The sequence below is a fragment of the Cryptococcus neoformans genome, chromosome 11, assembly GCF_000149385.1.
Source record: "Cryptococcus neoformans var. neoformans B-3501A chromosome 11, whole genome shotgun sequence".
Lineage (NCBI taxonomy): Eukaryota > Fungi > Basidiomycota > Tremellomycetes > Tremellales > Cryptococcaceae > Cryptococcus > Cryptococcus deneoformans.
This window is the reverse complement of record NC_009187.1, coordinates 789,832-811,989: the sequence shown is the minus strand read 5'-3', so window position 1 is coordinate 811,989 and position 22,158 is coordinate 789,832. Positions and strand designations below refer to the sequence as shown.

The 22,158-nt window shown below is 47.8% G+C and overlaps 7 protein-coding genes and 1 non-coding gene across 8 annotated transcripts; 4 read left to right on the top strand and 4 right to left on the bottom strand.

Annotated features, from left to right (window-relative positions):
* Positions 1–331: 331 nt before the first annotated feature.
* On the bottom strand, positions 332–2,636 carry CNBK2800 (hypothetical protein; the record flags this gene model as incomplete). The annotated part of the gene is made up of 10 exons (XM_767816.1): positions 332–664; positions 748–1,022; positions 1,091–1,181; positions 1,235–1,305; positions 1,374–1,519; positions 1,583–1,777; positions 1,833–1,911; positions 1,966–2,070; positions 2,125–2,298; positions 2,369–2,636. The coding sequence occupies 10 exons, from the start codon at positions 2,634–2,636 to the stop codon at positions 332–334; spliced, it is 1,737 nt and encodes a 578-aa protein (XP_772909.1).
* A 377-nt stretch (positions 2,637–3,013) lies between these two features.
* Positions 3,014–3,122, bottom strand: CNBKt040. The gene is made up of 2 exons: positions 3,086–3,122; positions 3,014–3,049 (listed from the first exon to the last, which is right to left on the bottom strand). It is a non-coding gene; the product is annotated as a tRNA-Gly (tRNA).
* A 2,066-nt stretch (positions 3,123–5,188) lies between these two features.
* On the top strand, positions 5,189–10,109 carry CNBK2790 (hypothetical protein; the record flags this gene model as incomplete). The annotated part of the gene is made up of 7 exons (XM_767815.1): positions 5,189–5,986; positions 6,072–6,500; positions 6,547–7,088; positions 7,137–7,806; positions 7,855–8,461; positions 8,513–8,676; positions 8,724–10,109. 7 exons carry the CDS (start codon positions 5,189–5,191, stop codon positions 10,107–10,109), a joined length of 4,596 nt encoding a protein of 1,531 aa, XP_772908.1.
* Positions 10,110–10,557: 448 nt separating this feature from the next.
* Positions 10,558–12,417, bottom strand: CNBK2780 (hypothetical protein; the record flags this gene model as incomplete). The annotated part of the gene is made up of 7 exons (XM_767814.1): positions 10,558–10,712; positions 10,791–10,960; positions 11,017–11,081; positions 11,137–11,319; positions 11,371–11,678; positions 11,727–12,089; positions 12,156–12,417. 7 exons carry the CDS (start codon positions 12,415–12,417, stop codon positions 10,558–10,560), a joined length of 1,506 nt encoding a protein of 501 aa, XP_772907.1.
* Positions 12,418–12,925: 508 nt separating this feature from the next.
* On the top strand, positions 12,926–15,062 carry CNBK2770 (hypothetical protein; the record flags this gene model as incomplete). The annotated part of the gene is made up of 7 exons (XM_767813.1): positions 12,926–13,430; positions 13,487–13,599; positions 13,655–13,782; positions 13,837–14,116; positions 14,170–14,825; positions 14,873–14,914; positions 14,975–15,062. The coding sequence occupies 7 exons, from the start codon at positions 12,926–12,928 to the stop codon at positions 15,060–15,062; spliced, it is 1,812 nt and encodes a 603-aa protein (XP_772906.1).
* Positions 15,063–16,055: 993 nt separating this feature from the next.
* On the top strand, positions 16,056–18,050 carry CNBK2760 (hypothetical protein; the record flags this gene model as incomplete). The annotated part of the gene is made up of 11 exons (XM_767812.1): positions 16,056–16,246; positions 16,329–16,481; positions 16,541–16,629; positions 16,683–16,762; positions 16,812–16,928; positions 16,979–17,102; positions 17,154–17,303; positions 17,356–17,455; positions 17,513–17,738; positions 17,794–17,910; positions 17,970–18,050. The coding sequence occupies 11 exons, from the start codon at positions 16,056–16,058 to the stop codon at positions 18,048–18,050; spliced, it is 1,428 nt and encodes a 475-aa protein (XP_772905.1).
* A 439-nt stretch (positions 18,051–18,489) lies between these two features.
* CNBK2750 (hypothetical protein) lies at positions 18,490–19,785 on the top strand (the record flags this gene model as incomplete). The annotated part of the gene is made up of 5 exons (XM_767811.1): positions 18,490–18,714; positions 18,767–18,895; positions 18,940–19,172; positions 19,230–19,325; positions 19,380–19,785. The coding sequence occupies 5 exons, from the start codon at positions 18,490–18,492 to the stop codon at positions 19,783–19,785; spliced, it is 1,089 nt and encodes a 362-aa protein (XP_772904.1).
* Positions 19,786–20,152: 367 nt separating this feature from the next.
* On the bottom strand, positions 20,153–22,131 carry CNBK2740 (hypothetical protein; the record flags this gene model as incomplete). Its single annotated transcript, XM_767810.1, has 8 exons — positions 20,153–20,184; positions 20,374–20,583; positions 20,647–20,760; positions 20,815–21,059; positions 21,116–21,147; positions 21,197–21,385; positions 21,441–21,846; positions 21,902–22,131. The coding sequence occupies 8 exons, from the start codon at positions 22,129–22,131 to the stop codon at positions 20,153–20,155; spliced, it is 1,458 nt and encodes a 485-aa protein (XP_772903.1).
* Between the last annotated feature and the right edge of the window lie 27 nt (positions 22,132–22,158).

Genomic DNA, 22,158 nt, shown 5'->3' with positions numbered 1-22,158 from the left:
TAAAAAAATCTAATAGGAGAGAGAGGACACAGTTCGCATCTTTTTAGCCTGCTCAAAATGTCTTTCATTGCATTTTTCGCATTTTTAGTCACTTCATTTAATCTTTTACTTAGAACGCCCAAATTGATCTTGCATGTATGTATTCCTTTCTCACCAAAAAAAAGACATGACTTTGAAACTGGGAATAAAAAGGGATGAGAAAATTGGCAAATGCATAGAAAGAGATGCTACACCTGGCAAAGCGAAAGAGGATGCAAGTATGTATCATGAAAACATGCAAGGAATTATGCGCATGCAAAATGAACCATTGTGGACTCCACACGGCACCTGTTTAATGCTTCACCTTTGTACCCACCATCATCCCCACCTCATTCTTCTCCATATGGGAATGTCCATGTCCATGTGCTTCAGCATGACCATTCATCCCGTCCCGCCTGGCATCCGTCTCACCACGAACGGCATCAAGCGTACTCCCTCCACGTGTCAAGTCGTGTTTCTTCTCTTGCTCAATATACACTACCTTACCCATCGCCTCTATCCATCTCTCCACCTTCAGTGATCTATACTCTCCCATAGATGATGTGGAGGAAGATGAGGAAGATAGATATCGTGCATGGGCGATGACTGGAAGTTTGCGCAGTGTTCGGCCGGAAAGCTCGAGCGCCTGCGGGGATCGCATGGGGAGCGTGATTCAGCACCATCACATCAACCCCAAGTTATTAAGAAGGATGATGAAACAGGACTTACGTGACATTTGACAGCTAGATCGGCTAGTGAAGCGGCCACCCCTCTCTCCCTTACTTCTCTTGCCTCCTTCTCTTTTTCTGCTACCGACACTTCACCGGCAAACTTTCGCTCTCGGAGCGCCTCTTCAGCCGCTTTCCAATCCAATATCCGACATCGCTTGATGAGTTTTCTGGTGATACATTCTTTTAAACATCCAGACAGGATAGAATAGATGGCTCGTGGGGGTGGGAGAGGAACTGATTCGAGGAGATCGACTCGGGATATGAATGCTTCGTCTGTTGATTTAGGGCGCATTTAGCATTCATATACTGAAAGTTTACAGGTGCAGGCTGAAAGGACGAACCGATAGCATCGACGAGGTTGGACGTGGTCATCACCAGCACATTTTTGCGAGTCCTCAGCTTATCCAGTTGAGTCAAAAGAGCATTCACGACCTGATCAGCCAAACGTCAGTATGCAAAGTATTCGATTCTGCTGTCCAACCCACTCTCAGAGAATCAGATGGTTCGTTGCCCTTCATGGCGCCTGCTCTTGCCGCTGTTAAAGACTCCACCTCATCTGAGACATCCATTATTAGCACACAGTGTGGGAACTGACAGTAAGACAAAGAAAAGGAAATATCTCACCAATCATGACCACTACAAAACCAGATTCATCCTCCACCATTTCTGTAACAGTCTGGAATAACTTTTGCACCAACTTGCCTGACTCAGAAAACCACTTGGAGAATAGGGAATGTGAATTGATTTCGATGATTTTGCCATGTCGATACCTAATTATCATCGTCAGCCTCTGCCGACCTCTACTGTGTTCCTGAACATCCATAAAGACATACTTTTGAGACAGCCGTATGGACATTTTCTGAGCCAACGCTCTACACAAACTGGTCTTCCCCGTTCCAGGAGGACCATGCAACAAAATGACCCTGTTCCACGCTATGACGTTAAAGTCGATATCGCTCTCAGAGAACAGAATAGTAGAGTAAATGTAGTTGAGAAGACGAGCTTTGATGTCATCAGAGTAGACCAGCCTGCCAGACATCATTAAGCATATGATAGCTGAAACAATAGAGATAATGGACTTACGTGTCCCAAATGCCGTCGAGCTCAGCAGAAGGTAATGAACGAACAGAGGCCGCAGAGACCTTCTCTTCGCTATCATCGTCTGCAGGTATCCTTGTCAGCTCATACTTGAAAGTCAATGAATAACAAGTCATACCATCCAAATCTGCTGAGAAATCTTCAACTTCATTATTCAAAGAAGTCTTGTAAACATGCACTTGAATGTCTACTTCTGAAACTTGCACCGATGCAACCCCTGCGACTGTGTCAACGGGTCAGAACGAGATAGCAAAGACCCAGAAACAAAATCACCTACCTCCTTCTTCAACCCATATACGCTCGACATGGTCCCTCAGGATCTTGATCTCATTCCATCCGGACAACTCACATCCCAATTCTACCCTTGCCAGGTCTTCTTGAATAAATTGGGTGACGATTTGCATGATTGGCTGCTCTCGCAAATGAGAAAAGGGTTTCTGTCGAACTTCAACTGCCGTCACAAATTAGCATAAAGGTATCTCAAGATGTACCATGAAGACATCTCAAGCCACACGACCTACCATGAATGACTTCCTTTTCCTCATCTTCATCACTGTCCTCCTCTTGATCGGTATCCACGAGCATACTCTCTTCTCCCATGATGTCTTCTTCCATTGAATCTTCATCCCTGTATATGTGAGACTCAGCCTCATGGTTGCCGTTGACCTTTTCGAATGTTTTTTCTGAGGAAAGCGTTTTTGAAAGCCCGGTAGAGGGGGAAACGAAATTGCGAGCTTTAGAGGATGATGAACGCGGAGGTGGAGCACCGAATTCGATGATATTAGACATCCTCAAATGGGACTTCCTTGGAAGAGAACGTTGAGTTTATGAAATTATATAAGTAAAGGAAAAGGAAAAGGATGAAAGACGTGTGTGTCCCAACGAAGGTAGAAAGTAAAGTGAATTCTTCGTCTTTGTTTTGATTTTCGGCTCAGAATTTGACGCGACGCGTTCCGTTCTGGTATTTCGACTTTGTGCCGGTATTATATATATCATCTTATGAAAGCCAATATGCGGGTTTTCATACTTCCACTCTTTCATTCACCATCTTCCAACATGCCTGCTGCAAAGCTTATAAAAAATGGTGGTGGTGGGCCCTCACGCAGCAGTCAAGCCGCAAACCAAATTATGATCTAAGCCGAAAAGTACAAAAACAGAAAGAAATCTACGCTGTCGGGGAATCGAACCCCGTGCTAGAGCAATTATCCGACACTAAAGGGCGGCCATTAAACTCATAAATGGGAAGCTCTAATGTTACCAATACACCAACAGCGTGTCCAACTTTAAACACACGTCGGTACCCCTTATTAGGTTCTATCCTGTAGTCGAACGCTACTATTCTGCAGTCGACAATTGCAAAATGTACTTTTTTGTTCAATCCTGGTTCTTTTTTTTGCTTATTCTCGACAAATTGCTGATGATGCCAAGCTCGAGCGTGTCCTCACACGAAAATCGCCAAAAAGCAAAGCTGATTTATAGATAAAGTGTTTACCGTAGAATTCAGTTAAAGTGATCCACTACGCATCATCTCTAGCCATCTCTAGCCATTCCGGTAGAACTTCATAGACAGGTCAGCAATAGCAGATTGATATGTTCCGAAAAATTGCAACTTCATCAGCTGGACGACAGCAACGCCTCGGCTTCTCTAAAGAATATCTACAAGCTGTACTGAAATGAAGCCCGCCCTTTACTGTACAAGGTCTGCCTCCACCTCTCAGATGAGTACGGGGGAAGGCAAGGGAAAAAGGAAAATAAGGATGGGAAAGGCACTCATAGAAACGGGGAGGAACATGCAATAACTGGATTATCAAAGCTCAAGACGCTCGGTGGAGCGGAAGTGCTCATCAGTAATCTGGACAAACATCGAAATCGGCCGTCAGCAATGCCTTGTTCATCTTCCATTGTCCATTCCACCACTGCTGATTGATCCTCTTGAGAAAAATGCAATCACAAGAGCGGCTTTTCTTAGTGAAGATGTCCAACACCCGGAGAACTAAGCAAGATTTTCCCCAATCGTAAATTGTTCTGAGACGTCACTAAGACAAATTGTGTTACGATCACGCTTTATAGTCAACCTAAGGTTCCTCAGCTTTGACTGGGATGAGCAGAACTCCTGTTGGTAAATGACACGTACGGGGCAGGTGTCTGTAAGTGAGCAGATTGTCCTGGATTTGGACACATTTTGGGCGCAGAGGCCGAGACACTTTTTGACAAATCTCGAGCAAGGATGTACGTATGTCGTCATGTTTGATTTGTGCCAGCTCACTGGAGCCACTTGACTATACCTTTATCCTATAACAAAACCCACGGCTTGTCCCAGAGTTCAATGTCTCACCTTACGAGTTCAAAGTTATATTTACGCCTAGACATCTCGCTGGCTTGACCGCACTGTGCCAGAACAAGACTGATATCGCCAGGCCCCGTGATAGTATGTAGTGGTGAGCTTCCATAACTTGTGAACTGAGGGGCTCGACTGGCATCATCGAAAGAGGTCGGATCCTCAACGCTGTCCCTTTCGTGGATACAAGGACAACGATAACGATACCTCTGTGCGTGGAATACTACATGTCCCAATGTCACTAACAATCATTAGGTGATAAATACGTAAAGTGATAAATAAGTAGGAGATTTCTCCGAGCTGACCTGGTTTTATCTGGCTTCTAGCGTAATAGTGATAGTACTAGGATCGTTCGTTCGTCGTTCCTTTCCAATAAACGCGGGGTAAGTTACGTAATCTTTGTTAATATCGTTTTGCGTTACGAGACGAACCCAAATCAATTCCTGGATAGGCAATTCTCTTTTTTTTGTCCCTTTCTTAATTGGCCTGCATTTCCACAGTGATGTGCGAATGCCCTTTTTTGCTCCATATATGTACGATCACTGTCTCTGGAAATATGACATGCATCTGCTACTGATCTACTCTGTCCTGCTCCTACATGCACTCGTACAAAACCAGATCACGTCCAGAATAAAATTCTTGCGGAAAGGTCGGCCGGTACGTCGGTACGGAAAATCTCAGGGCAAATGACAAATAATGGAACAATCAAAAATCCAGTCATCATCTCACCTTCCTCCATTGCAGGCAGCCTTTCACTTCTCATCCTTTCGTTAGTGTTCATCATCTTCAATCGTTTATTCTCCCGACTTGATATTCTCCTCAAACCCTTTCCTGGACGACTCTGAAGTAAGATCGGGCACGGCACTCGTAGATTGAACGCCACCACATATCCGGATCTCAAGTCGGCATTGCTTTTTTGTGCAGCGGACAACTGCCTCGCGGCTTCGCTTCTCCGACTCGCGGTCTCATTCGCATTCTCTTATGAAAAAGCTCACCCATCATCATGAGCAACAACAACCAAGAGCAGAACCCTTTTGCTGGCTTCAACATGGCACAGTTGAATCAGCTCAATCCTGCATTGTTCGCCTCCCTGGCGAACCAAATGGGAATGAATAACCAGGCAGGTCCATCCCAACCACAGAATCAAGCCCAGCAGCCAGCAATGGGAAACCTCAGAAACATCCCTCCTCAGTTATTACAGCAATTGCAACAGCAGCAACAGCAGAGGCAACAATCTGGTCAACCTCCATCCCAGGCATCTATCAACGACACTTTGCAAAACATCATGCTGCCTACCTTTAACCGCCTTCAAAGCCAGAACAGTCAACAAATGCAACAAGAAAGACTACAAACCTCAAATAATCCTGCCATCCAGGCCCAGGTTGCCGCTCAACAAGCAAAGGCGCGCCAAGCCGCCCAAGCTGTTCAGGCAGCACAAGCCCAGGCTCATGCCCAGGCGCAAGCTCAGGCTCAAGTTCAAGCGCAAACACAGCAACAAAATTTGGGGATAGGTGTTCAAGGCATGACAGGGATGCAAGGCATGGGAGGATTGCCAGGGATGGGAGGGATAGGGGGTTTTGGTGGAATGGGGCAGAACCAAACGCAGCAGCCAAATCAGCCGAATCAAGTGCAGCGGAACCAAAATCAGTTTTCAGTACACTCGCACCAACCGGACCTTGGTCTCAATCAATCATCACAACCTCAAAGTAGCAACACGAATATTCAACAAGGAAACATAGGCCAAGGTCAGAGCGGTCAATTTAACCTGGGGATGAACATGGGAATGATAGGCGACGATTCGGTTCGTCGTGCGGCTCTACAAAGGTTCGTCAAGTTGCTCAACTGTGAAATCTGATTCTTACTTTCTACACAGTATGTTGGCACAGTCAACTCAGAACCAAAATCAAAACCAGCCCCCTCCGCCCCAACCTGCGCCATCCAATCCTACACCTCAAATCAGCCCCGAAGTCCACGAATTCATGCGCACTCGGTCGGACATTGCTTCCGCCGTTTTCAAGAAACACGGGAACCCGCAGGCTGCATTGGAAGATCTCCAGAGGATTGTTGGGATGTTGAAGGGTCAAAACCAGGCTCAAAACCAACCTCAAGCTCAGACTGGGAATAATATGGGTGCAGCTGGTGTTCCGGTCGGTATTAATGGACAGATGTTCAACCAGAGAATTGCATCTGGACAGACTCAATCTGCTCAGAACCAAGGTCAGAGCCAGCAGGCTGGTCACCAAAGAATACCTTCCAGTGGCAATTTTGATCTTCCAGGGTCGCAGTTCGCCAACACCTTGAGTCAACTTGAGGCTGTAAGTAATGTTCATCTAATACATAATGAGTGCTAACAACAAACAGCTTCAGCAGGTCAAGGAAAGGCAACAGCGCGGGGGGCTGAAAACTCCTCAAATGCCCCAAAGCAACACTCTACCGATGACTTCTCCGCAAATGGGCAACAATGCCAATAGCCTCAACCCTCCATTTAACTTAACTCTACCCAATCAACCTAATAATGCCCAAAATCCTGTTCAAAACAGGCAAACGCCTCGGATGTCGAATAACATCCCGACTCTTCCTTCTGGTCCTGCTGCCCCTCGGCCACCGCAAGGCACAAACCCTGTTCAATCTGGCGCTCGACCGCTACCTAATCAAGTGATTGCCACTTGGCCACTCGATAAACTTATTGGTGCATCTTCGAATCTCAGTAAGAAGATCATTGAGTCGGAAGCTGCGCATGGAAATATCATTCAGCCAGGAAAGCCTTCAGCTATGGGTCTGGGTGTGCCCGGAAGAACGGCTGCAGAGCAAGCAGCCAAGTTTCAGTTGTTGGTCATGATTGCTGAGATCAAGAGGCGAGCTGTGCCCGTCCCGGATGATGCGCTGAACGTTGCTGCTAGTCTGTAGGTTGACTTGTTTACGTTCTTGATCAATTACTGATGTTGAATAAGACTACCTGTGGCAAATGCGAAAGAGCAAATTCTACAGATGGAGCACAGCCAGCTTAGCGAAGTTGCCCGAGCCACTATGAGCCAACTCTCGCGCCAAGCTCAAGCGCAAGCGCAAGCGCAAGCAGCTCAAGCTCAAGGTCAAAACCAGTCTCAATTAGGACAAGCGCCCGGTCAGCAAGGGTCGCAAGGAACTCTAAATGCTCAACAAATGGCCCGCTTTCTGCAACAACAGCAACAGCAAAGTCAACAGCAACAACAGAACCAGCAACAAGCCTTGCGAGGCTCACAGGCTAACCCCATAGAACTTGTCACTCCAACCATGACCAACACCCAGCTTCCGCATTTCCCTACCCCTAGCCAGACTTCAGCAACGATGGCCAATTCCGCCTCTCAACATCCTCAGCCTAACCAACTTCAGGGCAACCAGTCCTCCCAACCTCCACAGGCGAACCCTAACTCTACTCCTCAATTGTCTCAAGCTACAACACAGTCCAACGCAGGACCGGGAGGTCCGGATATCAACGACATTCCGGAGGAGAGTTTCTACGGTTATTTGAGACAGATGATGGCTAAGAACGGCATAACCAGTGGGATACCGACCATCGAAGGACGACAGGTCAACCTGTACAAGTTGTTCCAGATGGTAATCAAGAATAACGGATCTAGCCATGTAAGTCCACGAGGTCATCGAAAGACATCAGGTTGATAATCAAAGCAGATTGAGCCTATGCGCTGGACGTTCGTTGCTGGCCAACTTGGGTTTGCCACTGAGCCCACTCAACCTGGTCAACCACCTGTTTCCAACATGCAGGTAGCTCAACAAGTGCGCCACATCTACATCAGTCTTCTTCAGCCAATGGAAGATGCCTATATGACGATGAAGCGAAACAAAATGGCTCAAGCAAATATGAGGAGGGCAGGTATGCCACCTGGTCAAGGATCAACCCCCGGACAGGCGCCGGGTCAAGTGAGACCTCCGATGAACGTCGCTGGTCCTAGTGTCACACCAACGCTGGCATCCCAAAATCAAAATCAAGGCCAGCCTTTATCAGAGCAGCAAAGAAGGTTTTTGGAAGCGGCCAAGAACGCTGGTGCTGGAAATGTAGGTACCGGTGTTGGGCTTGGAGAGGCGTGGCAGGGTCAGGCGCAGCAAAATGCTGGCCAAGGAAGCCAGTCTCAATCAATTCAGCCACCAACTCAGCCTCAGACTCAACAGCCTGCGGGCCACCAGACTGCAACACCGACTGCTCAAAGACTGGAGCTTTCCGCGTTGAAGATCTTAGAGTTCATCAGGATGCAGGAATCGCTCATTCGGAACGGGCTTGGTGAGTGAACTCAGGCCATGATCAGCGTGTCTGTTGCTGACTTATTGACAGAAAAACAACCTAACACGGACGTCAATCCCGACATTTACCGAAACGAGCTTCGCACTATTCTTCCGATTGCAAAAGAAGCAGAATCAAGATTGCCTATCTACTTATTGATGATTTCGGATGGCGGGTCTGTTGAACCTCAGTCTGTGTTAACGATTATCAACATGGTAGGTACTTGCGATGATTGAAGATGTCAATAGCTGACAGAAAACAGTGTACCACGCCTTCCTACGCCGCCCTCCTCGCTGAACGTAATCGTTTCATCTTCAATCTCGCCGATTTCCCTCGTCTTCGTGCCGGTCTTAGCCAGTTTCTCTCGAAAGCACAAGCTACCTATCGCACAATGGCTGAAAAGCCTGTTGGTCAGGCGAAGCTCAAGAGCATGGTATCAGCTGTTCAGATGGCAAAGGGATTGATAGCTCAGAAAGATCGAGAGAAGCAGGCCCAAACCACACCCAATGCCGCTCCAGCGAATGTGGCTGCTGCGGGGTCAGGTCTGGGCCTCAACCTTGGCAGTACTCAAGGGGCAACTGGCATTGGACTTGACGTTCAACAAATGGTCCAACAGGCTCACAATCACGCCGCCTCTCAGCTACAGTCTAGTCAAAACCAACAACAACAACAGCCGCCCGCTCAACCTCAAACTCTCCTCCCACCGCCTGCCCTTCCTAAAGACAGTCCTTCGAATCTCCAAGAGGCTATCCGACACAAGGGCCTGCGAGTCGAAGACCTCAAACCGCCACCGTCCAAACGTCAAAAGAGCAAGGGTTCTCCCGCCACACCCGCAAATGCTCAAGTACCAACGCCAGAGTCTGCAAAAACGCCGGCTAACACTGCCGTTATTGGAACCCAAGGGACACTAGGGGAAAGTCCAAAAGAAAAGAAGGCCACGAAGCGGAAGAGACAATCATCAACTGCCACAGCAGCTGGCACCGAAAAGCCAGTCAAGCAGACGAAGGCAGAGGCTGCCAAGGCCAAGAAAGCTGCTGTTGCGGCCGCTGCGGCAGTCGCTATCCCCGCCACGGTACCAGAGGATCCTGTTAATGCTCTTGGTATCCAGCTTGCGGCAGATGAGGCTGCTACTAAAGCAGAGATTGCTCAGCACAAAGCTTTCTTTGATGACCAGAGGGCTTTGGCTAGCGCTGCAGCCCCTGGGGATGGTGAGAAAAAGGTTGGAGGGGAAGATGCGATGGCGGTCTTCACAAAAATATTTGAGGCGCATCAGGCAGGTATCCAGGCGGATATGGTCCGAACAGATCCTGTCGCCCAGTCAGCATCCACGGCAGCGGGCCACATGCCCCAGGTAACCAGCGCAGGTGACCCCAACGACCAAGATTTATTCGATACCTACTTTGATGTGACTTTGTTCAGCCTCGCGGCCGATCTTCCTACACCCGATCTTGTCATCGAAGCAACCCCTCAGGAAGTGGATGGCGAGAGTCCAGAAAGTGTAAGGACAGTTGGAAGTACCGCTGGACACACAGTGCCTGGCAAAGACGTTAAGTCGGGTTCTAAAGAAGAGAAAGGGAAAGAGGAGGGGACAAAAATAATATTAGGAAGCCCTGGAAGTATGGCGTATAACGGAGGCATCGAATGGTGAAACAAAGGATGTTTCGAAAAGTGTAATGGTTATTAAAACCTCTGTGCTGTTATAATATGTGCTACTGTACTTGATGATTTCACGTCGACGTGTATTACTTGTTTCTTTGATGTAGTAGAAGATATGCAGCTTCTTTACGCGTGGTATTTTGTGGCCAGCCATGATTAATAAAGCAATACATAAGGGAACAAACAGCATCCACGAGGGCGGATGAGGAAGGAGGTTTTGTGGTACGTAGTGGCGTACGCAAAAGGAAAATGGTCTCACTCAATGCTTACTCTCAATCACAACGGTCCTCGTACAGTATTTGTATCTTGTACAACAAATTGCAGCATTTACCATATGTACCTTATGATTCCAAGCCTATACATAAATAACAAGTAAAAAGAGACCCTAATGGTCAGATATGATACAAGTACGCTACGTTAAAACCACCATGCACAACCTCTCACGACTGAGCAGTGACGTTACCGTTGGTGGGAGGTTTGAATTGCCCGAAGCCTGGAGCTTCGAAGAGAAGTTCAGTGCGGATGACCAACTTGCCGCCCCCCGCACCCACTGCACTACCTTCATGCAAGAGAGAACCTTGCGTATCTCCATGAGCTGTACATTGCAACAACAAAATCAGCGCTGTTCAAAGTTTTTGCAATAATTTTTCGTCAAAAAAAAATGGAAACGCACGAAAACAAAGTACGGCTCCTTGGACGGGTTTCACAGAGGTGGCTTCCATCACGCCCATGGTTTCTGAAGGCAAGAAGAATGTTGTACAGCCAGTGTCATCTGGAATATCAGAGTTGAGATAGACGAGGAGAGTGTATCTGGACCATAAGGGGTCGTCGGGTGGCGACGAACTGTGATAGACCACTTATCAGTTGGCGATGAAAGAAACACGGTAACATGTGCTTACTCGTGAAGGTACTCTCCAGTTTCGGGATGCAATCCAGCAGCAGGCCAAGCGCCGTCAATATGCGGCTAATTAAAGAGATCATCAAAATGTGCAAACTTCAAGATAAATTGTTATACTCACGCGATAGAGTTGGTTCTCGTTATACTGATAAACCCTGAACCTGGCATTGATACCCCGCACTTTCCCGCCTCCGTGTCCATCAGGAGAAACAGGTGCTCTTTGAGGGACAAAGGGAAGGATTTGAGAGTAAAAGTGTTCCAAGAATGGTTTGTCTGCAAGCCAGACGAAGTTTCGGGCGAGGATCTGATAAAATATTAGGGGTGGCTACATATGCAATGCGAAGATGATACACACAGATGTCTTCATTATCGCTGAACCAGCAGCAGCCTCGTCCTTGTCGAATCCAATGGCCTCTGCGGCCTGGACAATCTGCAAGCACTCTTCCGGTGTGAAAACATCCAGCACGATGAATGCCCCTGGGACTCCCGGAACTTCCATCTTCGAAGGTTTCCTGGGCCGAGATTCTTTGGGTGTGAGTGTGATAGCCGAGGGGGAGGATCCATAGACAGTGGAGTCGTAAAGATTGGGTGGACGACGTTCGGCGGCAGGAACATGATGGACCGGACGGAAGTGGGGATAAGGCTTGGGCGGTATTTGACCGTCTGATAGGGGATTAGACTAACGAATTGATAACTGTAGAAGATACACACCAAACAGTGCTCCCGTCTGCATCCTTTCCCAGATGGCGATCTCGCCCTCAATTGGTCCTCTCGCAACCCAAGGCTCTCTGTGGTTGATCACCGAAGAACTTGAATTGGCGAATGCAGATTGAGCTTGCTCGTCGGCATTGGTCATATTGGCAATGCGAAGGATAAGATCCAGGCATTTCAGAGCTTCGGCGTCGCCAGGCGAGCCATCGGCGGCTGAAGTGGCATCGCACTCTCTGACCCATCGCTGAAGAGCACCCAGCTTCGGAGCGATACGCCTCGTGTACATCTCGAATAAGAAGATCAGAGCATCGCTGAATCGGTAGTCCTGCAGAGCTGCGGAGATTTTGGAGGTAAGGGAAGCGCCTGATGTTCATGATCAGCATCATTTTTATGATGTTTCATGGAGACCAAAAGCGTTCCTCCACTTACCCAGTGTTGCCCCGTCTGCCATAACACGGTGTAGGTCGTACATAGAGCGCTTCAGCTCCTTGTACTTCTTGTCAGAAAGCTCCTCGGGGAATTCGCACAGCGTATTTAGGACATAGATAGCGGTTTCAAGCTCTTCAGGTTCGATGAGCGACGACGAAGACGAGGTATCTCCCGGTGGGGTAGGAAGAGAAGCGACGGGTTTTGGCTCGTTAACGCGACCATTGAGCTTTCGTTTTTTACTTTGCTTTTTGTCCTTGACCATGTCGGATTCTTTCTATGGGATGATATGGGGAAGAACTGAAATGAGAGGCGAAAATACTCAAGAGATGGTCGGAGGTGAGAAGCAGATTATTTCTGGAGCAGGCACCAGGCACACAGGTATTTTTAGTCTCAAAGGAGAACAATTTTGGGTGATCAGTCTGTCTTTCCGGTATCTTTAAGACTACCGCCAGATGTATTGTAAGGCCTGCAATTCCTTCTGAGATACAAAGTACTCACAGTGCCCATTCAGACTTCCTTGGATGAGCGTGTGTGGCTCTGTTCATGGTTTTCAAGAGGTATACTTCTGGTACAGGCCAGATAAATGCAGCTGGGTACAAAAACCTAAACTCGCCACTCATATGCGGGAATTAAATCGCCACTGAGGCACAGCTCGGCGAACAGCATATCGCAGATATTTCATTTGGGCAAGCGTTTCGGCTGTCATAAGAGTTGTCTCTTGTTCTTCGATACCAACAGCAAGCAGCGACCGACCCGCCACATGGCCAGCAATGCCGGATGATCACGAACTAGATTCTTACGGAATACAAGCATCAGCTGAAGGCTCGAGCTCTTCCCGACCGCTCCTCTCCCGCGATCCTTCCCCCCCGCCCTCTCCATCCCGACGTGGACGATCGCACCCCGTTGCGTCACATGGCTATCCAAGCATCCATTCTATGTTCAGGCGGTTATGGAAGCCGATAGTAATACTATCTATCCCGTTCTTCCTAGTATTTCTTTATTCCCTCGTCCACCCTCATGTCAAGGGCCTACCACCATTACCAAAAATATCTATAACGAGTGGAGGCGCGGTTAGCCAGCCATATTATGAGGAGAAGATTGTCCAGGACTGTATCTGCGGGACTACCGATGAAGGAAAAAGGTTATGCTCTTTGTATCACGAGGAGGGATTGCGTAATAGTCGATTAATCGAAGGAACAGGGGCGAGAATGCGCAAGGTATTGCAGAAGGCTAGGAATGGGGAGAAGATCAAAATTGGCGTGTTGGGCGGTAGTGGTAAGCTTAGGCAGGATATATAGCATACCTGAAATCCAGGCTAATCAATTGCTTAGTCTCTGCTTGCCACGGTGTGCATCCCAGCGACAGGTTTCCTCAAGGAGATCCAGCAGGGCCAGGATGCTATACATCACTTCTGATGGAGTGGTTCAAAGAGACTTTTCCAGATGTAAGTTTTTAAGCCCTAGTGATCTTAAGACATTAACAATTACCAATTGGTTCAGGCGGATCATGAGTTCACGAACGGTGCAATCGGCGGAATGGATTCGAGTTACTATGCTTTCTGCGGGACCCATCACATTCCAGCGGACAGCGACCTCATAATACTAGAATTTGACGTCAATGACCAGAAGTATGATCCATGATTATTACTTCCTGAGAAGCGTCGCTGATCAGACGCTTACAGCGATGTTCTCTATGAGACGTTCTTCGATCAGCTTCTGCGCGCCCTCTCTGAATTCCAGAATGAGCCTGCAATCCTCATTCTGGGTGCTTGGGCTCCACAGGTAGCCCAAGATCAAGGATATGGAGACCCTCAAATGGTGCACTCACCCATTGCATTGTACTACGATGTGCCGTACCTGTCTATGAAGAGATTGATGTTCAACCATTACTTGCGATATCCTCACTCGACAGCAAAGACTTTCTTCCAACCAGATTTGCTACATCCCAATGCTCGTGGTCATGTGAGTTACCAGACTAGTAAATGTCATAGGGTCTGATCTAACCTGCCTTACAGCGTGTTTTGTCAGACCTTCTAATCGCTTATCTCGATTCCGAACTCTGCATGCTCTCAAAATACGGCCTTCCTATTGCCCCTCCTTTGCAGGATACCATCTCCACGACTCATCCCTTTACCGACCTTATTGACGTCCATGTCCCCCTTGAGACTCTTCATCTTGTCGATCCCGCAGCCCCGCCAGAGGGATGGGAAGAAACTTTTAAAACCGAACCTCTTGAAGCCTTATCCCACGAGAAACGACTTTTTGCTGTTCCCCTCACTCCATACTCCATCCCGCCTGTGGGAATGTTTACCCCTCTCAGCGATGTCGTCAACCCTACGAATGATGATCCGATCACTGGTGAACACATCGCTGCTATTGCTCAACCCCGCTTGTTTTGTGCAGACGCGAATGACAAGAAGAACCCTATGAAGCCCACCCAAGCCGACGGTTGGGAACCTTTTGCTTGGAATGGCGAGAAGCATTACTGGGTTTCGCATAAATCCGGATCGAGGATCAGGGTAAACATCAAAGTTAGCGCCGGAAAAGTCGCTGTGTACTATTTTAGGAGTCAGCATTACAACCTGGGAGACGCAAAGTGCTGGGTGGATGACAATGAGAAGGGTGCGGTGACTCTTTCAGGTTATTGGACAAAACAGTACAATGTTGCTGTGTAAGTATTCCCATTTCCCGTGTAGGACGTGGCTGATCATTCGATAGCGCTGCGTATATTGACGAAAAGGTTACACCAGGCGACCATTAGTAAGCCCAATCATTGGCTTTTTCCGTGTTGCCGTGTTGCTCTGCTAACCATTACCATAGCGTTGTATGCGAGGTTCTCCACACTACATCTCACCCCACCAACCCCGACGCACATCATTTCAGACTTACAGCCGTCATGGCTACATAAACCGTTATATCGGTAGAGAAATTTACATTATATCAAAGGCCGATGCATACATTGTGTGTTACATTAATGTTTTCTCATTCGGCTGTCTTGTTGCTATCGTGCTCTCGTAATACAACACGTTTTGTGACGATTTTCAACTTCCCAAAACTTGCATCAGGTGACGACCACGGGTCGTGACACGATCTTTTCGCGTGCCAAACGTCAGCCAAACTCAACCACTATGGCATTTCATCAAGGGGACGAAGCCTGGTTGTTTATTGCAGAGGATCCTTGGGAAACAAGATATATACAGCGTACCTGCCAACAGCCCCAAAATTATACCTAGCATGATATATGACCCTGCTATGTGCGCCTTCGGTAGCCATTTTTTCAGCCAAGGTTTTTCCAACGGTCTCGTTTCAGCTTCTGTCTCTGGACATGGTTAGGGTCTCCTCTTATGATTGCGACTTTGATGTTTGAGATTGAGTTGAAATTTGAGGGGAAATTACAGGCAGCTCCCTGAGATTCACCTTCTAGGTATTATGACATTTGTTCGAGGTTGTGAGGAGGGATGGTGGTAGCCCTGCTGTTTGACGACGACGTACGTACGGGCCATGATGAAGAGTGTCGCTTGGAACGATCGGATTCGTTGCATTATATGACTGGAAGCAATGAGCTCGATAATGAGTGGCCTCGTACTGCTGGTCTGAACAACGTATTAATTTTGTAGATAGTTGATTTATGTGTTCTTTGCAATATCTGTATGGTTAGAACACACCAAAGGCATTACAACATTACTCGTAATCTTTAATCTGATCACCGTTCTTTTGAAGTCAATTGCTTGCAGAGCGCGTGACTAACGTTGTTATTTTGTTAATTTCCCCACGGTGGTTGTTTACATTTCTGTCTCTTCGTTGTTGGCGTCCAAAAAAGTTGGCAAAAATCGGAACAGAACACTGTACAACTTGCTCTTTCCCGATACTTCAGTCTTAAATTTCGCTGCAAGACCCAAGCATGCCCCTTTATGCCCTCCGACTGGTCATAGACCACAAGACGTTCCGGCTCCCATCGCTTCTTTCCATATCGCAAGTCTTCGGCTTTCCCATTCGATTTGTGTCAGAGGATAAAACCCGAGGATTACTTGTGATAGAGCTGGAAAAAGATGACGATATGGAGAAAATTTTGGACAGGGAGACATTAGTGCTGTAAGCCTTACTGCCTTGGTGCTGTAAACCTTACTGCCTTGGTCTTTTTTTTTTTTGAGAGCAACGCTGACTGCCGTTGTAGCTCTGCAGCTGAAGTCTACGCAGAAGGCGCAACTTATGACGAGCTTCATGCGCAGCTGAAATCAAAGCTCCATGTGCTGGATCCTTACAAACACTCTTCCTTCAAGGTTATCATTGAAAGTGCTCACCACTCCATCCCTGAGCCTCGACAAATGTAAGTTCAGTCATTTCGTAATTTAAGATATAGATTATGTTGCTGATTGACCTGCACAGAGAAACTATCAACTCGTTTAAATACACTGGTTTAGAAGGCAAGATCAGGTTAAAAAATCCAGAAGTGGAATTCATTGTTTACGAGGATTGTGAGTTGTTCTCATTGCCTTTTGCGTCATATTAGATTGACAGAGCGCATCAGACGATTGGGTCGCCGCTAACACCCCCGAGCAACGCCTTGCGCGAGATGGCAAGTTTCACCGAGTTTACTTTGGTCGAAAGGTAAGCTTCATTTCTAAAGTGATCTGTGAACTGCCTCTCACCGAGCTAGATCGGAAACGGTCGAGCTAGGCAGTTGATTATCTCTCACTCCGTCAAAACTCGAGCATACTACGGCAACACCTCCATGGAGGCACAGATGGGATTCCTTATGGCTAACCAAGCCCTAGTGAGTGATCGCTTGGAATTCCTCATGGCAGGCTAATGGTATTCTTGTAGCCTGCCCCGGGAAAACTCATCTATGATCCCTTTGTTGGAACCGGTTCTATGCTATACGCAGTCGCGCAATTCGGAGCTTATGTTATGGGTTCAGATATTGATGGCAGACAAATCCGAGGCAAAAGTAGGTTGATCGATTCTGGCTTCCAATTGCCTGAACTGACAACATCATTAGAGAAGGGCAAAGGAATCAAGCCCGGAATTCTTCGTGCTGCTGAGCAATACGGACTCCAGGATAAATTCCTGGACTTCTATATTTTCGATGTCACTCGAGGTCCCATTCGTCGGGGTGGATGGATTGATGCTATCATTACAGACCCTCCTTGTATGTCGTATCCTTTGTTCGATTACCCGACACTAATGGTGCGTGCTGGTAGATGGCGTTAGAGCAGGTGCAAAGCGTCTCGGTCGCAAGGAGGGAAAGAAGCCTTTGAGGGAAGAGCCGTATCAATTACCTGATGGTACCTACTCTCACGAGTACGTTGTTATCTCTTCCATCAAGCATTACATAGGTATACTGACTTCATTTTCCAGACGGTCTGACTATATCCCCCCTTCTCGCCCTTACGAACTAGCCAACCTCACTCTCGACCTGATTCTCCTTGCGCGATGGATCCTTGTGCCCAAAGGCCGTTTAGTTTTCTTCTTGCCAACCGTTAATGAGGATTATGACGAGATCGATATCCCTAAAGTAGAAGGAATGAGGGAATTAAAGATCGGGGATGGAAGTGTGCAGGATTTTGGAAAGTGGGGTAGACGAGTGCGTCATGTTCGTTCATTATATTTTCGAACATTACACTGACGAGCTGAGATAGTTAATTACAATGGAGAAGACCGCACTTGATGATGGTGAGCCCCCAATGTTTGAGGACCACGAAGAATTCAAGGAAGGAGCGGAGGACTTGCCGGGTCATTTCGGCTTCTACAAAAGAGTAAGCCAAGATCGCTTTTGTACTGATTGACGGACAGGAGGAGCTGATAGCTAGTTTAGTATTTGAGCGGGTTCAAACCAAACTCAAATTCAGCCAGTCCCGATCCATCGACCTCAATGGCTAAGTCAAGAGACACATAGACATCCGCGTAATGGATGCGGCGAGACATGAATGGCATACTATAGGAGTTTTGATCATGGACGTCTAGAACAGCCTGCAGTCGTTCTTACTTTCATCTTGACTCAATACGTGTGTTATCCTTCAATCAGGGGGTAATCCAAGGTAATCGAAACTGGGAAGCTTTCGTTGCAGAAGATGACTGAGCGCGCGGTATATGTACATACGTACACTCTGTCATCCGTCTTTTGGCCTTTTCCATTATCGCTGAGTGACGTCACTGTTTTATCTTGAGAATGCAACTCTGTCCAGCAACCAGCAGGGCGCAAGTGACGAACGCATATTTTGTGGATATGATTCCTTTTGTATTCTACTCTGTCAACATTTTGAATACATAGGGCATCACTTTCATTATTCACGCACTCAACATCTTCTCCAAGTTAGAGGATTAACAACAGAGAGATGCAACCCCACACCCAGCCCCCGCAACCTGAAGCTTCCAGTTCAAGAGCCGTCCACATCCCCTCAGACCCAGCTCCGCCTCGACCATGCCTCACAAATGATGCTATTGTGTCAAGGTGGCAAAGCTCACCCGGTTTTCAGTATTTTTGGGCCTGGATAAAAAGGAGATGTGACCGATTGAAAGGGAAAGAGATCATAAGAGGTCCATTTGACCATAGTGCACATGTAAGCTAACTCAAAGCCATTCAAAACAAGGCTGACGGGTTTTCCTCGGTAGGGAATACGAAGCCTTATGAATATGCTGGATCAAATGACTAGCTGGGTAGAAGATGCAACTCCTCAGCCGCAATCCAATCAGAGGTTTGGCAATCTTGCATTCAGGACATACAATAAACTGCTACAAGAGGTGCGCTGCTTTTCGCATAAGATTTCCACTAACATGGATGGTAGAGATTACCCCCGCTGATTGATTCATGGGATATCCCTTCCAACCTTCGTTCTCAATTGCTTCCATTATTTATCAACTCTCATGCTTTCGGACACCCGACGAGACTGGATTATGGGACGGGTCACGAGCTCGCGTTTGTACTCGGCTTATGGTGCTGTGTCGTCCCTGGATGGGTTGGCGGTGACAATGGGACTGAGGAAGAGGAGGACGAATTGATTTTGAGAGTGTTCACTAGGTGAATCTTCACTGAATGCTGTTGCAGCTCGAGTTATGCTGACCAGGCTGGTTTTAGGTACCTTGAATTAACAACTTTTCTGCAGAAGACGTACAACCTAGAACCTGCAGGGTCACATGGAGTATGGGGCTTAGATGATTATTGTTTCTTACCGTATGTCTCTACATCTTCATTCTACCACACATTTTGGCTAATACAAACATCTAGCTACCTCTTCGGCTCGGCTCAACTTCTAGGCTCAAACCTCACTCCTTCAGCTTCATTATCACTGGCTCTCTCCCATCACCCATCTGCCACCTCGCCTCCTTCTGCACCCATAACCGACCTCTATACCCTCTCCCTCCACCATCTCACGCTTTTCAAGTTTGGCGCCTCCTTCTCCGAGCACTCTCCATTACTGTATTCCTTGTCCCAGATGCCCAATTGGGTAAAGCCGCATGGAGGTTTGAAGAAGATGTTTTTAGGAGAGGTGGTTGGTAAGAGGGTTGTGGTACAGGGTATTTGGGTAGGGGGATGGTGTTGGGGCGAGGATGTGCCGAATGTAGAAGAAAGAGGAGATAAAAACGAGGGTAAAGGAACGGATGCGGGTACTAAGGCACCGTGGGCGCGCTAAATCTGAAGTATCTAATGAATGAGTCTGCTCCATAAAATTGAGCCAGGAAAGTGATTACAAGAAGTTGCTCATGCACATTTGCACTTAGACGGACCGGCCCTACATAACATATAGACAATAATAAAAGCCAAGCGGTCATTATGATGTCTGTTTTTAAGCCATCGGGCATATAGCTACATGTACCAGACCGTCCCAGCCGCATTGCATTCCCTCAGACATTATTCCACACTGCCCAATCGTTGATATCCGGGATCAATCGTGTGCGTAATCCCCTTAAAATTTACTTCAAATATTCTCCTCTTTCAACCCAACATTGGCTGCTCACATTGAGATTCCCGTGTGGGTTTACTCGTCTGTCATGACAAAGTTAGTTTTGAAACTTGTAGCGGTTCCTTTCATCTGTAAGATGATCAGGAGGAAAGGTCAGCTCCACCCTCACGAGTAACTCAAGCGTCTAAATCTCGCTCAGAACATAAATCCTTTGGCAGAGTGAAATTAATCAGAACGCGAGTATAACCCACTCGGGGTGGAGCGGTTGCTCAAAGACCTTCTCCCATCACCTACAGAAGAAGGAAAGAAAAAACTTACCCTTGGTATCGTAGCTGGTGTCAATAGGACCCATCAAGAGCTTAACGATCCACATGCTTGGGTCAAGGTTGACACCGCTCTTCCTCATCATCTCTTCCTGCTCCGCCTCGAAGTTGGAAGTGCAATCCACGAGACTACCGATGACAGGATGGTTGTCGAGCTCTTCGAGGAATTTTTGGGCCTTGAGATCGTCACCGACTTGAGCGAATTCTGTTGATTGCCAAATGAAATGGTTAACATGGTAACAATAAGACCGGTATGTGACAGACTCACGGTACGAGACAGCATCGGGACCGTAACGAGATCGCTTAAGTTCGGCATCAGCTCGAAGGATGACGTTGAAGATTTCCTCCTTAGGTTCACCAGCAGGAGAACCGTCAGTGATAGCTAAAATCCATCAGCCTCGCGCCTCAATCCGCTAAAATTAGGGCCAGAACTTACTGACGACAACAACGGGTTTTTGCAACCTCCCTTGTTGGGCAGGGGCGAGGACCAAGGGTTGAAGAATCTTCTGCCATAACGAGGTTCCAAGAGGCGTCAAACCAGAAAACTTGATTTGCTGGATAAGCTGGAGGGCTTGGGCTTCACTGGTAATACCGTTGCCCTCGACTCGAGAGTTCATCATTCGGACCTGAATACCATCGTGGTCGAAGAGCGAGGTGGCGAAAGCCACGCGCGAAAGAATGCTATGATAGTGGGTTAGCCAAAGCTAATAGACTCTTTAAGATAGGCATAGACTCACAGCTTGAGATCATCAATACGTTCACCGCCACCCTAGTTTACCGTCAGTCTTGTCTTGCAGCACCTAAGCAAGGAAACATACCTCGAAAGCCATGGAACCGGAGTCATCAATGTAAAGGATTACATCGAATAATGAGAGCTTGACGAGATCAGAAGCAAGTTCCAAAGGGAGCCTCCATTCCTGGGCAATTTTGTTTAGCGCGCCAGATTGCGCAACACGCTGAGCAATGGGCTCAAGAGAACCAGGAGGGTAGAAAGCTTGGAGATTTTGCTGTATTAGAGTTGGTTGTAAATATACAGTCCAACACATAGGACGAGTCACTCACGTCCTGAACACACTGTTGCAAGAGACTGAGCAAGTATTGAGGGTTGGAGTTGTTGGCACCGGCAGGTCCGGAAGGAGGAGGAGGAGCACCAGTACCGGGTGCGCCGTAGGCTGGAGGCTGCTGGCCATACTGTTGGGAAGGAAGCTGACCGTATTGGCCCTGTTGTTGTCCTTGCTGCTGGCCGTATTGGCCGGCTTGTTGGCCGTACTGGGATTGAGGCTGACCGTATTGACCAGGTTGTTGGGATTGAGGCTGACCGTATTGACCAGGTTGTTGGCCATATTGAGACTGAGGCTGACCGTACTGCCCAGCCTGTTGGCCGTATTGAGATTGAGGCTGGCCAGGCGCCTGGCCATACTGGGAAGGCGTAGAAGCGTACTGTCCTTGCGTGGGAGCTGCGGCAGGCCTGTATAATGGAAATAATCAGCGGGAACCCGGGCGTCAAATGAAAGATGACTCACCTGCTACCAGGGACTGGAGGAGCACTGGAGGGGGGAGGATATTGTTGCTGCTGAGGAGCACCGTAAGTCTGCGGAGTGGGGAATTGCTGCTGGGGAGCACCGTATTGCTGTTGCTGTTGACCATACTGCTGCTGCTGAGGAGCTTGCTGGGAGGGGGCACCCGCGGGAGCGGCCCCAGCGCCGACGCCAGCCTGGTTGTGAGAAGCTGCAAGTTTAGAAGCGAGACCCATTGATGTTGTTCTGTAAGAGATGGAAGT